Source organism: Hyla sarda, chromosome 4 (assembly GCF_029499605.1).
Source record: "Hyla sarda isolate aHylSar1 chromosome 4, aHylSar1.hap1, whole genome shotgun sequence".
NCBI lineage: Eukaryota > Metazoa > Chordata > Amphibia > Anura > Hylidae > Hyla > Hyla sarda.
Genome location: NC_079192.1, coordinates 29917899 through 29935367, shown reverse-complemented (window position 1 = coordinate 29935367; position 17469 = coordinate 29917899). Strand labels below are relative to the sequence as shown.

Below are 17469 nucleotides of genomic sequence, written 5' to 3'. Positions count from 1 at the left end.
GATAGATAGATATGAGATAGATAGATATGAGATTCTTGGAGGTGAAGCATAATACTGTATATTGCTGTACCCACATACCATATAGGAGAAGGCTGATATTCAGATACTACAGGTCCATACACACACATAGGACATACAGAATACAGTACATGTCCATATATATTCCTAAAGGTATACACAAATATATAGGATAGACTCTTATGACCGACCCTACAGACCTGTATACACACATGCACATATATATAAGTGGACACACAAGAACCGCCTGTAAATGAAGTTGTCTATTTCACTGGTTTATGTGCATCAACATAAATACAACCAACCATTATAGCATTGAGATGTAGTTAACCCTTTCAGCATGGCCTATTGCACCCCAATGCCAACAATTAAAAGGATATGGCCATTCGGTGATTTTTTTGGCGTATTTCCTCACCACGTTGTCTTCGCTGAAGAGGAAGAGGGAACGGTTGACGGTTAAGCAGTTCTGCCGTACTGGGATTGGGTTGTACAACGCCATAGTTCGGGCCCTCTGTGCCATTGACTGTTTGTAGATCCTCTGAGCCCCCGGGGGCCCACCTTGTCGACTTCCACGACCTGCGACTCCTCCACCACGGGCCGGCACCTCGTCCCCGAAACGAGCCCCCATGATGTCGGGGACAAAGTCCGCGGGTTACCGGAAAGCGAGGAGCAAGGAAAAGATATAGGAAAAGAAGAGGTAAGGACGCTGCAAAGCATCACATCTCATCCAGACAGGCAGCGTCCCAGATACGACTGCACACTCCTCAGGTATCTCCTCAGACAGGTGCTCATATAGAAAATACAGGAATATACTGAGATGATCTCTCAACTTAACAGTAGTATACAGAGCAGGCAGAAGACACGTACGCCCAATAACAAGTCCTATATACGTATGGAATTCTATACAGGGTCTTCATGCATGAAAGTCCAAGTCGCAGGCAACAAATGGAGATAGATACGTGGAGAGGTAACGGTTAAGAAAAGGGGGCGATCACACATTCCCTCGCCGCCGGACTCGTGTCTCTTTTTTTTCCTTTTTAAAAAGAAAAAACGAAACAAAAAAACAATAGTAAAAAAAGGAGGAAAATGAAAAAAACAAAATGAAAATAAAAAAAAAAAGATTGAGGGGTCTTGCGGTGCGGACCCTCTCCCCTGCACGCTCCACCGTTTTCAGACCTGCCGTTTTCAGAGCTGCATCTTTCAAGATCCTGCAATCCGTCCGGGGCGGTGGGAGGAGGAGGAGGTGGAAAAGAGGGGGGGGGCAGTGGTTGTGGGTGATAGGAAGAGAGAGCGAGAGGTGGTAGAGGGGGTGGGGGATGGAGTGAGAGCAAGAGGAGGGAGATAGGGCAGGCTTCAGAGTATGGGGGAGTCTTGGAGAACCTCACGATTGAGACACAATGACATTTGGAGATGGGAAATCATTCACTGTGGGTTATCGACTGATTGGCAATGGGGCGATGAGGGTAGAGCCGGCAGGCGGCTTCTGCAATGCTTGGCACTTCCATTATATCCCCCTTATTATAGATAGAGATGCTCCTATGTGTGTCCAGTCTGAGAAGATAGCTGCTAAGTCTCAATCCTTCACATCAGCAGCAGTGGGAGCGGAGGGAGAGGGATCCAGGAGGAGAGGAGGGGGAGAGACTGGAAGAGAAGGAGGGGAGAGATATGCTGCAGTCCTCATCTCCACTCCCCCCCAACCACCACTCCCCCAGCCCTATGCAATACTAAAAGGTCTGCCTAGGATCGGCCATTGGGAGACATAAGAGGCGCTGAAAGAGCAGATTGGATAAGACCGGACGCAGCCGGACAGACCTATAGAATATGGATCACCTAAAGGATATGGATTAGGGAGAAAGGTGGAGGTGTAATTCATCTCTCTATCTACACATGATAGCCCCAGGCCAATCACTGCAGCAGCTGGCCTGCCAAACCCACACCGGAGCCTCTATAGGTGGAGGGGGGGAGGGATATGACAAGCCAAGTGGAAAGTGACAGAAGGGGGTGAGGAGAATGGCTGATGAAGAAGGGAATAACCTGGGCTGGAATACTCTACAGGTACACTGTGCCTAAGAAGAAGTTAAGGGTCAGCTGTAGAGGGCGCCAGTGAGCAGGAGGGAAAGTGTAGAGAGCTATGCAGAGATGTGTCACACAGTACGGTCTTGGCTGGGAGCTGTCCAAGTGCTGAACCGCCTCACCATACTACAACAGGAACAGCAGCAGCCTGTGCCACTACATGGCGACACTGCACCAAGTGCTTAACCCTTCTGCTACCTGCACCGACTGTAACATGCATCAGATCCGTGCAGCAGCTACAGAACTAAATGGTCATACAGCAGAGTACACAGCATGAAATGCACATATAGCAGAGTATACAGCATGAAATGCACATATAGCAGATTACACAGCATGAAATGCACATATAGCAGAGTACACAGCATGAAATGCACATATAGCAGAGTACACAGCATGTAATGCACATATAGCAGAGTATACAGCATGAAATGTACATACAGCAGAGTACACAGCATGAAATGTACATACAGCAGAGTACACAGCATGAAATGCACATATAGCAGAGTATACAGCATGTAATGCACATATAGCAGAGTATACAGCATGAAATGTATATACAGCAGAGTACACAGCATGAAATGTACATACAGCAGAGTACACAGCATGAAATGCACATATAGCAGAGTACACAGCATGAAATGCACATATAGCAGAGTATACAGCATGTAATGCACATATAGCAGAGTATACAGCATGAAATGCACATATAGCAGAGTATACAGCATGAAATGTACATATAGCAGTGTACACAGCATGAAATGTACATATAGCAGAGTACACAGCATGAAATGCACATATAGCAGAGTACACAGCATGAAATGTACATATAGCAGAGTACACAGCATGAAATGCACATATAGCAGAGTACACAGCATGAAATGCACATATAGCAGAGTATACAGCATGAAATGTACATATAGCAGAGTACACAGCATGTAATGCACATATAGCAGAGTATACAGCATGAAACGTACATACAGCAGAGTACACAGCATGTAATGCACATATAGCAGAGTATACAGCATGAAATGTACATACAGCAGAGTACACAGCATGAAATGTACATACAGCAGAGTACACAGCATGAAATGCACATATAGCAGAGTATACAGCATGTAATGCACATATAGCAGAGTATACAGCATGAAATATATATACAGCAGAGTACACAGCATGAAATGTACATACAGCAGAGTACACAGCATGAAATGCACATATAGCAGTGTACACAGCATGAAATGCACATATAGCAGAGTATACAGCATGTAATGCACATATAGCAGAGTATACAGCATGAAATGCACATATAGCAGAGTATACAGCATGAAATGTACATATAGCAGTGTACACAGCATGAAATGTACATATAGCAGAGTACACAGCATGAAATGTACATATAGCAGAGTACACAGCATGAAATGCACATATAGCAGAGTACACAGCATGAAATGCACATATAGCAGAGTATACAGCATGAAATGTACATATAGCAGAGTACACAGCATGTAATGCACATATAGCAGAGTATACAGCATGAAATGTACATACAGCAGAGTACACAGCATGAAATGTACATACAGCAGAGTATACAGCATGTAATACACATACAGCAGAGTATACAGCATGTAATGCACATACAGCGAGTACATAACATGTAAAGCACATACATGAGAGTATAAAGCATGTAATGCTCATACAGACAGTACACATGTAATACACATACAGACAGTACACATGTAATACACATACAGACAGTACACAGCGTGTAATGCACATACAGAGAGTACACAGCGTGTAATGAACATACAGAGAGTACACGGCATGATATGCTCATACAGACAGTACACAGCATGTAATACACATACAGAGAGTACACAGCGTGTAATACACATAGAGTACACAGCGTGTAATGCACATACAGAGAGTACACAGCGTGTAATGCACATACAGAGAGTACACAGCGTGTAATGCACATACAGAGAGTACACATCATGTAATGTACATACAGAGAGTACACAGCGTGTAATGCACATACAGAGAGTACACATCATGTAATGTACATACAGAGAGTACACAGCGTGTAATGCACATACAGAGAGTACACAGTGTGTAATGCACATACAGAGAGTACACATCATGTAATGCACATACAGAGAGTACACAGCGTGCAGTGCACATACAGAGAGTACACAGCGTGTAATGCACATACAGAGAGTACACAGCGTGTAATGCACATACAGAGAGTACACAGCGTGTAATGCACATACAGAGAGTACACAGCGTGTAATGCACATACAGAGAGTACACATTATGTAATGTACATACAGAGAGTACACAGCGTGTAATGCACATACAGAGAGTACACAGCGTGTAATGCACATACAGAGAGTACACAGCGTGTAATGCACATACAGAGAGTACACATCATGTAATGCACATACAGAGAGTACACAGCGTGCAGTGCACATACAGAGAGTACACAGCGTGTAATGCACAAACAGAGAGTACACACCATGTAATGCACATACAGAGAGTACACAGCGTGTAATGCACATACAAACAGTACACACCATGTAATAAACATACAGGGGGAGATTTATCAAAAGCTTCCCAGACAAAAAGTTGCTGAGTTGCCCATAGCAACCAATCAGATCACTTAGATAGAGCAGAGTATACAGCCTGTAATAGACATACAACAGAGTACACAGCATGTAATGCACATACAGAGAGTACACCACATGTAATGCACATGCACTAGAGTACACAGCGTTTAATGCACATACAGAGAGTACACAGTATGTAATGCAGATACAGAGAGTACAAAGTGCGTAATGCACATACAGAGAGTACACCGCGTGTAATACACATGCACCAGAGTACACAGTGTGTAATGCACATACAGAGAGTACCCAGTGTAATGCACATACAGAGAGCACACAGCATATAATGTTCGTACAGAGAGTACACAGCATATAATGTTCATACAGAGAGTACACAGCATGGAATGGACATAGAGAGAGTACACAGCATATAATGTACGTACAGAGATTACACAGCATATAATGTACATACAGAGAGTACACAGCATATAATGTTCATACATAGAGTACACAGCATGTAATGGACATAGAGAGAGTACACAGCATGTAATGTACGTACAGAGAGTACACAGCATATAATGTATGTTCAGAGAGTACACAGCATATAATGTATGTACAGAGAGTACACGGCATATAATGTATGTACAGAGAGTACACAGCATGTAATGTATGTACAGAGAGTACACAGCATATAATGTACGTAAAGAGATTACACAGCATATTATGTACCTACAGAGAGTCCACATCATATAATGTATGTACAGAGAGTACGCAGCATGTAATGTATGTACAGAGAGTACACAGCATATAATGTACCTACAGAGAGTACACAGCATATAATGTACCTACAGAGAGTCCACATCATATAATGTATGTACAGAGAGTACGCAGCATGTAATGTATGTACAGAGAGTACACAGCATATAATGTAAGTACAGAGAGTACACGGCATATAATGTATGTACAGAGAGTACACGGCATATAATGTATGTACAGAGAGTACACGGCATATAATGTATGTACAGAGAGTACACAGCATATAATGTATGTACAGAGAGTACACAGCATATAATGTACGTACAGAGATTACACAGCATATAATGTACCTACAGAGAGTACACAGCATATAATGTATGTACAGAGAGTACGCAGCATGTAATGTATGTACAGAGAGTACACAGCATGTAATGTATGTACGGAGACTACACAGCATATAATGTACGTACAGTGAGTACACAGCATATAATGTATGTACAGAGAGTGCACAGCATATAATGTACGTACACAGAGTACACAGCATATAATGTACATACAGAGAGTACACAGCATATTATGTATGTACAGAGAGTACACAGCATATAATGTACGTACATAGAGTACACAGCACATAATGTACGTACAGAGAGTACACAGCATGTAATGTATGTACAGAGAGTACACAGCATATAATGTATGTACAGAGAGTACACAGCATATAATGTATGCACAGAGAGTACACGGCATATAATGTACGTACAGAGAGTACACAGCATGTAATGTATGTTCAGAGAGTACACAGCATATAATGTATGTACAGAGAGTACACGGCATATAATGTATGTACAGAGAGTACACAGCATGTAATGTATGTACAGAGAGTACACAGCATATAATGTACGTACAGAGATTACACAGCATATAATGTACCTACAGAGAGTCCACATCATATAATGTATGTACAGAGAGTACGCAGCATGTAATGTATGTACAGAGAGTACGCAGCATGTAATGTATGTACAGAGAGTACACAGCATATAATGTACCTACAGAGAGTACACAGCATATAATGTACCTACAGAGAGTCCACATCATATAATGTATGTACAGAGAGTACGCAGCATGTAATGTATGTACAGAGAGTACACAGCATATAATGTAAGTACAGAGAGTACACGGCATATAATGTATGTACAGAGAGTACACGGCATATAATGTATGTACAGAGAGTACACGGCATATAATGTATGTACAGAGAGTACACAGCATATAATGTATGTACAGAGAGTACACAGCATATAATGTACGTACAGAGATTACACAGCATATAATGTACCTACAGAGAGTACACAGCATATAATGTATGTACAGAGAGTACGCAGCATGTAATGTATGTACAGAGAGTACACAGCATGTAATGTATGTACGGAGAGTACACAGCATATAATGTATGTACAGTGAGTACACAGCATATAATGTATGTACAGAGAGTGCACAGCATATAATGTACGTACACAGAGTACACAGCATATAATGTACGTACAGAGAGTACACAGCATATTATGTATGTACAGAGAGTATACAGCATATAATGTATGTACAGAGAGTACACAGCACATAATGTACGTACAGAGAGTACACAGCATGTAATGTATGTACAGAGAGTACACAGCATATAATGTATGTACAGAGAGTACACAGCATATAATGTATGTACAGAGAGTACACAGCACATAATGTACGTACAGAGAGTACACAGCATGTAATGTATGTACAGAGAGTACACAGCATATAATGTATGTACAGAGAGTACACAGCATATAATGTATGTACAGAGAGTACACGGCATATAATGTACGTACAGAGAGTACACAGCATGTAATGTATGTACAGAGAGTACACATCATATAATGTACATACAGAGAGTATACAGCATATAATGTATGTACAGAGAGTACACAGCATATGATGTATGTACAGAGAGTACACAGCATATAATGTATGTACAGAGAGTACACAGCATATAATGTATGTACAGAGAGTACACGGCATATAATGTATGTACAGAGAGTACACGGCATATAATGTATGTACAGAGAGTACACGGCATATAATGTATGTACAGAGAGTACATGGCATATAATGTATGTACAGAGAGTACACAGCATATAATGTATGTACAGAGAGTACACAGCATATAATGTACGTACAGAGAGTACACAGCATGGAACTTATGTACAGAGCGTACACAGCATGTAATGCACATACAGAGAGTACACAGCATATAATGTACGTACAGAGAGTACACAGCATATAATGTATGTAGAGAGAGTACACAGCATGTAATGTATGTACAGAGAGTACACAGCATATGATGTATGTACAGGGAGTACACAGCATATAATGTATGTACAGAGACTACACGGCATATAATGTACGTACAGAGAGTACACAGCATGTAATGTATGCACAGAGAGTACACAGCATATAATGTACATACAGAGAGTACACAGCATATAATGTACATACAGAGAGTACACGGCATGTAATGTATATACAGAGAGTACACAGCATATAATGTACATACAGAGAGTGCACGGCATATAATGTACATGCAGAGAGTACACCGCATATAATGTATATACAGAGAGTACACAGCATGTAATGTATATACAGAGAGTACACAGCATATAATGTACATACAGAGAGTGCACGGCATATAATGTACATGCAGAGAGTACACCGCATATAATGTATATACAGAGAGTACACAGCATGTAATGTATATACAGAGAGTACACAGCATATAATGTACATGCAGAGAGTACACCGCATATAATGTATATACAGAGAGTACACAGCATGTAATGTATGTACAGAGAGTACACAGCATATAATGTACATACAGAGAGTACACAGCATATAATGTATGTACAGAGAGTACACAGCATGTAATGTATGTACAGAGAGTACACAGCATGTAATGTACATACAGAGAGTACACGGCATGTAATGTATATACAGAGAGTACACAGCATATAATGTACATACAGAGAGTGCACGGCATATAATGTACATGCAGAGAGTACACCGCATATAATGTATATACAGAGAGTACACAGCATGTAATGTATATACAGAGAGTACACAGCATATAATGTACATACAGAGAGTGCACGGCATATAATGTACATGCAGAGAGTACACCGCATATAATGTATATACAGAGAGTACACAGCAAGTAATGTATATACAGAGAGTACACAGCATATAATGTACATGCAGAGAGTACACCGCATATAATGTATATACAGAGAGTACACAGCATATAATGTACATACAGAGAGTATACAGCATGTAATGTATGTACAGAGAGTACACAGCATATAATGTACATACAGAGAGTACACAGCATATAATGTATGTACAGAGAGTACACAGCATGTAATGTATGTACAGAGAGTACACAGCATGTAATGTACATACAGAGAGTACACGGCATGTAATGTATATACAGAGAGTACACAGCATATAATGTACATACAGAAAGTGCACGGCATATAATGTACATGCAGAGAGTACACCGCATATAATGTATATACAGAGAGTACACAGCATGTAATGTATATACAGAGAGTACACAGCATGTAATGTATATACAGAGAGTACACAGCATATAATGTACATGCAGAGAGTACACCGCATATAATGTATATACAGAGAGTACACAGCATGTAATGTATATACAGAGAGTACACAGCATATAATGTACATGCAGAGAGTACACCGCATATAATGTATATACAGAGAGTACACAGCATATAATGTACATACAGAGAGTGCACGGCATATAATGTACATGCAGAGAGTACACAGCATATAATGTACATACAGAGAGTACACCGCATATAATGTACATGCAGAGAGTACACAGCATGTAATGTATATACAGAGAGTACACAGCATATAATGTACATGCAGAGAGTACACCGCATATAATGTATATACAGAGAGTACACAGCATGTAATGTTTATACAGAGAGTACACAGCATATAATGTACATACAGAGAGTACACAGCATATAATGTATATACAGAGAGTACACAGCATATAATGTACATACAGAGAGTGCACGGCATATAATGTACATGCAGAGAGTACACAGCATGTAATGTATATACAGAGAGTACACAGCATATAATGTATGTACAGAGAGTACACAGCATGTAATGTATGTACAGAGAGTACACAGCATGTAATGTATATACAGAGAGTACACAGCATATAATGTACATACAGAGAGTACACAGCATATAATGTACGTACAGAGAGTACACAGCATGTAATGTATATACAGAGAGTACACAGCATGTAATGTATATACAGAGAGTACACAGCATGTAATGTATGTACAGAGAGTACACAGCATATAATGTATGTACAGAGAGTACACAGCATATAATGTATGTACAGAGAGTACACAGCATGTAATGTATGTACAGAGAGTACACGGCATGTAATGTATGTACAGAGAGTACACAGCATATAATGTACATACAGAGAGTACACAGCACATAATGTATGTACAGAGAGTACACAGCATGTAATGTATGTACAGAGAGTACACAGCATGTAATGTATGTACAGAGAGTACACAGCATATAATGTATGTACAGAGAGTACACAGCATATAATGTATGTACAGAGAGTACACAGCATATAATGTATGTACAGAGAGTACACAGCATATAATGTATGTACAGAGAGTACACAGCATATAATGTATATACAGAGAGTACACAGCATATAATGTATATACAGAGAGTACACGGCATGTAATGTACGTACAGAGAGTACACAGCATGTAATGTATATACAGAGAGTACACAGCATATAATGTATATACAGAGAGTACACAGCATATAATGTACATACAGAGAGTACACAGCATATAATGTATGTACAGAGAGTACACAGCATATAATGTACATACAGAGAGTACACAGCATATAATGTATATACAGAGAGTACACGGCATGTAATGTACGTACAGAGAGTACACAGCATATAATGTACATACAGAGAGTGCACGGCATATAATGTACATGCAGAGAGTACACAGCATATAATGTACATACAGAGAGTACACCGCATATAATGTACATGCAGAGAGTACACAGCATGTAATGTATATACAGAGAGTACACAGCATATAATGTACATGCAGAGAGTACACCGCATATAATGTATATACAGAGAGTACACAGCATGTAATGTTTATACAGAGAGTACACAGCATATAATGTACATACAGAGAGTACACAGCATATAATGTATATACAGAGAGTACACAGCATATAATGTACATACAGAGAGTGCACGGCATATAATGTACATGCAGAGAGTACACAGCATGTAATGTATATACAGAGAGTACACAGCATATAATGTATGTACAGAGAGTACACAGCATGTAATGTATGTACAGAGAGTACACAGCATGTAATGTATATACAGAGAGTACACAGCATATAATGTACATACAGAGAGTACACAGCATATAATGTACGTACAGAGAGTACACAGCATGTATTGTATATACAGAGAGTACACAGCATGTAATGTATATACAGAGAGTACACAGCATATAATGTATGTACAGAGAGTACACAGCATATAATGTATGTACAGAGAGTACACAGCATATAATGTATGTACAGAGAGTACACAGCATGTAATGTATGTACAGAGAGTACACGGCATGTAATGTATGTACAGAGAGTACACAGCATATAATGTATATACAGAGAGTACACAGCATATAATGTATGTACAGAGAGTACACAGCATATAATGTATGTACAGAGAGTACACAGCATATAATGTATGTACAGAGAGTACACAGCATGTAATGTATGTACAGAGAGTACACGGCATGTAATGTATGTACAGAGAGTACACAGCATATAATGTATGTACAGAGAGTACACAGCATATAATGTATATACAGAGAGTACACAGCATATAATGTATATACAGAGAGTACACGGCATGTAATGTACGTACAGAGAGTACACAGCATGTAATGTATATACAGAGAGTACACAGCATATAATGTATATACAGAGAGTACACAGCATATAATGTACATACAGAGAGTACACAGCATATAATGTATATACAGAGAGTACACGGCATGTAATGTACGTACAGAGAGTACACAGCATGTAATGTACGTACAGAGAGTACACAGCATGTAATGTATATACAGAGAGTACACAGCATATAATGTACATACAGAGAGTACACAGCATGTAATGTACCTACAGCAGAATACACACACTACATACTGAAATTGAGCTTTGTGCTATACAGTAATGAAGCGTGCTTCTAAGGATCTAGCTATATCCGCACTATCTATCTTCCTACCTTCCTATTGGGTCTATCTACAGTATCTATGGGGGAAATTTATCAAACCTGCCCAGAGGAAAAGTTGCTGAGTTGCCCATAGCAACCAATCAGATCGCTTCTTTCATTTTTGAAACGGTCTCTGAAAAATGAAAGCAGAGATCTGATTGGTTGCTATGGGCAACTCAGCAACTTTTCCTCTGGACAGGTTTTATAAATCTCCCCAATATATTTGTCTATCAATCTATCTTTCTTTGTTTTCCCATCTATGTATTTTCTATCTTATTTTACCCGTTTCTATGTTAGGTCACTGTGTTATAATCATTGAGTGTCTGGGCAGTTCCAGTTTACACCATTCTGTCACCATCCTCCCCTCCAGTGGTAGCAGTGTGCCAGTGCTCTGCCATTAGACGCCTGGTGTGCCAGTGTAGTACAGCTTTGCTGTCAGTGTTGCCGCATGTGTCTGGTTAATTGGGTAATTATCACCCCTGTGACTGGTGCTGTCATCGCTCCATAAGCTGTGATCATTTTCTGATGCTTTTCTGCCATTCAGTCTCTTATCTGTGCCTGGTGTTTCACTAGTGCAATATTGGTTAATCAGCAGCCATGGTCTGACAGGGATGATGTCACCAACCAGTCACGTTCTCTTATGACTACACTACATTATTTTTTGTGTTGGACTCCACATTGCTTTCACTGCACCAGCACTTCTGTGCTATACTATCACTACACTTTTGGTTTTGTGTCATTACACTGCTCTATTACTATACTATCAATACAATTCTTCTTTTTGTATACTATAAGTATACTGTCACTACACATCTCTATTAGTATACTATTACTGTACTGTCATAACATTGCTCTATTACTATAATTATTACTATTCTCACGCTACACTGCTCTATTACTATACTATTACTATGCTGCACTACACTGCTATATTGCTATACTCTCACTACACTGCTATATTACTTTTGTGGCAGACACAGGGAGTTATACAGACTGTGGTATGGTACGTGACTTGGGGTGGTATGGTACGTGACTGTGAGATGCATCACTTTGTGACGCCAAGGCACTGATAACCTACACGGTCCGAGGATAGGACAGATTCTCCTGGGCGAGGCACAGGATAATAAATACACACTGATGCCAGGTTACGGATAACTGTCTTTACTGAGGCAGGAGTAAATGTTACAATCCTCACAGCGCAGATTAGAGTAGATGCAGAGTAACGCTTCGGAGCCCGGTAGCCTTGCTGTCACTTGTAGTATTTTACTTGGGACTTTAGACTTAATTCTGAGGCCTCCCACATTGACTAGGGTTCTGATAGTGTCCAATTAACGCTACAATGTCAGGGTATGAGCTAGCACTGTGTGGCCCATCGACTCACCAGGTATTATGCTCACAATTAGGAATTTCCGACTCCTCCTGGGCGGGGAACACTTGCACAATGGCGCGGTCGCTTGCTTGAAGATTCACTTTGGGCTTTCTTTCAATCACCTCACACTCCTGCTGTCTCTTTTCCACACTGCAGCTCACACTGAGCTCTGCACAGCACACACTCACTTAGAATGACTAAGCTAAATAGCTCCTCCCCCCCCTACACTATTTATGGCCTAGCTAGGGGGCCTCCAATTAGACAACCAGAGTCACATGAGTACTCTGCATCATGCCTCCCTACGGATATCCTATACATTTCTTAAATGTTATTGCAAAACAATTCAAATTAAAAGGCAAATGTAAGAACTCAAAGGGTTAACCTTCCCTGAGCTTTGGCTTGGCCTGGTTGCTTGGCTATGCCTTACAGGCAATCTGTCTGTAGGAGCAATCAGGCTGAGCAACACCTGTGAGCTGAACATTTAAAGGAGTACTACCGTGGAAAGCTTTTTTTTTTTTTTTTAATCAACTGGTGCCAGAAAGTTAAACAGATTTGTAAATCACTTCCATTAAAAAATCTTAATCCTTCCAGTACTTTTTTGGGGCTGTATACTAAAGAGAAATCAAAAAAGGAAATGCATTTCCTGTGATGTCTTGACCACAGTGCTCTCTGCTGACATCTGCTGTCCATTTTAGAAACTGGAGAAAATCCCCATAGCAAACATATGCTTCTCTGGACAGTTCCCAAAATGGACAGCAGAGGTCAGCAGAGAGCACTGTGGTCAGGACATCACAGGAAATGCATTTCTTTTTTGGATTTCTCTTTGGTATACAGCCCCTTAAAAAGTACTCGAAGGATTAAGATTTTTTTAATAGAAGTGATTTACAAATCTGTTTAACTTTCTGCCACCAGTTGATAAAAAAAAAATATATATATAGTTTTCCATGGGAGTACCCCTTTAACCCCTTAAGGACGCAGGACGTAAGTGTACGTCCTGGTGCGGTGGTACTTAACGCACCAGGACGTACATTTACGTCCTGTGCATAACCGCGGGCATCGGAGCGATGCCCGTGTCATGCGCGGCTGATCCCGGCTGCTGATCGCAGCCAGGGACCCGCCAGCAATGGCCGATGCCCGCGATCTCGCGGGCGTCCACCATTAACCCCTCAGGTGCCGGGATCAATACAGATCCCGGCATCTGCGGCAGTGCGCGATTTCAATGAATGATCGGATCGCCCGCAGCGCTGCTGCGGGGATCCGATCATTCAGAACACCGCACGGAGGTCCCCTCACCTTCCTCCGCCCGGCTCCCGGCGTCTCCTGCTCTGGTCTGAGATCGAGCAGACCAGAGCAGAAGATGACCGATAATACTGATCTGTTCTATGTCCTATACATAGAACAGATCAGTATTAGCAATCATGGTATTGCTATGAATAGTCCCCTATGGGGACTTTTCAAGTGTAAAAAAAAATGTAAAAAAATGTAAAAGTAAAAAAAAAGTGAAAAATCCCCTCCCCCAATAAAAAAGTCAAACGTCCATTTTTTCCTATTTTACCCCTAAAAAGCGTAAAAAATAAATTTTATAGACATATTTGGTATTGCCGCATGCGTAAATGTCCAAACTATTAAAATAAAATGTTATTGATCCCGTACGGTGAACGGCGTGAACAAAAGAAAAAAAAGTCCAAAATTGCTACTTTTTTAATACATTTTATTTTAAAAAAATTATAAAAAATGTATTAAGATGTTTTTTATGCGCAAATGTGATATCAGATCATGGCGCAAAAAATGAGCCCCCATACCGCCGCTTATACGGAAAAATAAAAAAGTTAGAGGTCATCAAAATAAAGGGATTATAAACGTACTAATTTGGTTAAAAAGTTTGTGATTTTTTATAAGCGCAACAATAATATAAAAGTATGTAATAATGGGTATCATTTTAATCGTATTGACCCTCAGAATAAAGAGCACATGTCATTTTTACCATAAATTGTACGGCATGAAAACGAAACCTTCCAAAATTAGCAAAATTGCGTTTTTCGTTTTAATTTCCCCACAAAAATAGTGTTTTTTGGTTGCGCCATACATTTTATGATATAATGAGTGATGTCATTACAAAGGACAACTGGTCACGCAAAAAACAAGCCCTCAAACTAGTCTGTGGATGAAAATATAAAAGTTATGATTTTTAGAAGGAGGAAAAAATGAAAACGTAAAAATTTAATTGTCTGAGTCCTTAACGACACAGGACGTATATTTACGTCCTGCGCCAGCTCCCGCGATATGAAGCGGGATCGCGCCGCGATCCCGCATCATATCGCGTCGGTCCCGGCGCTCATCAACGTCCGGGACCCGCGGCTAATACCACACATCGCCGATCGCGGCGATGTGCGGTATTAACCCTTTAGAAGCGGCGGTCAAAGCTGACCGCCGCTTCTAAAGTGAAAGTGAAAGTGACCCGGCTGCTCAGTCGGGCTGTTCGGGACCGACGCAGTGAAATAGCGGCGTCCCGAACAGCTGACAGGACACCGGGAGGGCCCCTACCTGCCTCCTCGGTGTCCGATCGGCGAATGACTGCTCCGTGCCTGAGATCCAGGCAGGAGCAGTCAAGCGCCGATAACACTGATCACAGGCATGTTAATACACGCCTGTGATCAGGATGAGAGATCAGTGTGTGCAGTGTTATAGGTCCCTATGGGACCTATAACACTGCAAAAAAAAAGTAAAAAAAAAGTGTTAATAAAGCTCATTTAACCTAATAAAAGTTTGAATCACCCCCCTTTTCCCATAAAAAAAAATAAAACAGTGTAAAAAAAAATAAACATATGTGGTATCGCCGCGTGCGTAAATGTCCGACCTATAAAAATATATAATTAATTAAACCGCACGGTCAATAGCGTACGCGCAAAAAAAATCCAAAGTCAAAAAAAGCGCATTTTTGGTCACTTTTTACACCATTAAAAAATGAATAAAAAGTGATAAAAAAGTCCGATCAAAACAAAAATCATACCGATAAAAACTTCAGATCACGGCGCAAAAAATGAGTCCTCATACCGCCCTGTACGTGGGAAAATAAAAAAGTTATAGGGGTCAGAAGATTACATTTTTAAACGTATACATTTTCCTGCATGTAGTTATGATTTTTTCCAGAAGTGCGACAAAATCAAACCTATATAAGTAGGGTATCATTTTAACCGTATGGACCTACAGAATAATGATAAGGTGTAATTTTTACCGAAATATGCACTGCGTAGAAACGGAAGCCCCCAAAAGTTACAAAATGGCGTTTTTTCTTTGATTTTGTCGCACAATGATTTTTTTTTCCGTTTTGCCGTGCATTTTTGGGTAAAATGACTAATGTCACTGCAAAGTAGAATTGGCGACGCAAAAAATAAGCCATAATATGGATTTTTAGGTGGAAAATTGAAAGGGTTATGATTTTTAAAAGGTAAGGAGGAAAAAACAAAAGTGCAAAAACGGAAAAACCCTGAGTCCTTAAGGGGTTAAGTCCAGCTCACTCTGTTCCTGGTTGCCAGTGAAAGAACTTAGTTTCAAGTAACCAGCATTGTTTGTGTCTGTTTTTATGTATTGATCTTGGCTTGGCTCTCTGACCTTTCTTCCATCTTTGTGTATTGGTACCTTGATATCTCCTGTTGCTGACCCAGCTTATTTTGACCCTGACTTGACTGTGTGTTTGTCTAGTTTTATTTCTATTAGTTTTGTGTGCCTCCAGCTGTTTCCCGACACCTACTGTATTGTATTTTATTGTTTTGACTTTTGACTGTCCCTGCACGTATTATAGGAAGGCACAGTCTTTGTGGATTAGGATGGGTCCGCAAGTAGGCAGGGACAGAGGGTGTGGGCAAGTTTAGGGCTGCACTCTATCCCTGCCCAATGTGACAGTAAAGACCGTAATGAATATTAAAGCATCACTTGAGACGCAGGGCCTATCGCAGGCACCTGAAGCAATGTTTAATCTGGTACTGGGACCCCACACTATACTCTCACTACTTTGCTCTGTTACTATAGCTTCACTACACTGCTCTATTGCTTACTATACTATTACATCACCGCTCCATTACTATGCTATTACTTTACCCTCACTACACTGCTGTATTGCTTACTATTCTGTCTCTACACTGCTTTAGTATACTGTAATTACACTATCACTTACAATTCTGTCACAACACTGCTCTATTACATACTACACCCTCACTACACTGCTCTATTACAAA

General features: G+C 40.4%; 2 protein-coding genes across 16 annotated transcripts in view; one reads left to right on the top strand and one right to left on the bottom strand.

Annotated features, from left to right (window-relative positions):
• Positions 1 to 1628, bottom strand: part of CACNA1A (calcium voltage-gated channel subunit alpha1 A) — a 358458-nt gene extending 356830 nt beyond the window's left edge. For all 8 annotated transcript variants that reach the window (XM_056570294.1, XM_056570295.1, XM_056570298.1 and 5 more), the window contains exon 1: positions 400 to 1628. In XM_056570294.1, the coding sequence (XP_056426269.1) occupies positions 400 to 646 (247 nt within the window). In that variant the 5' untranslated portion in view covers positions 647 to 1628. The remainder of the gene's footprint in view (positions 1 to 399) is intronic.
• Positions 1 to 17469, top strand: part of LOC130367694 (surfeit locus protein 4-like) — a 644664-nt gene that overhangs the window by 527317 nt on the left and 99878 nt on the right. The gene's annotated exons all lie outside the window — the stretch shown is intronic.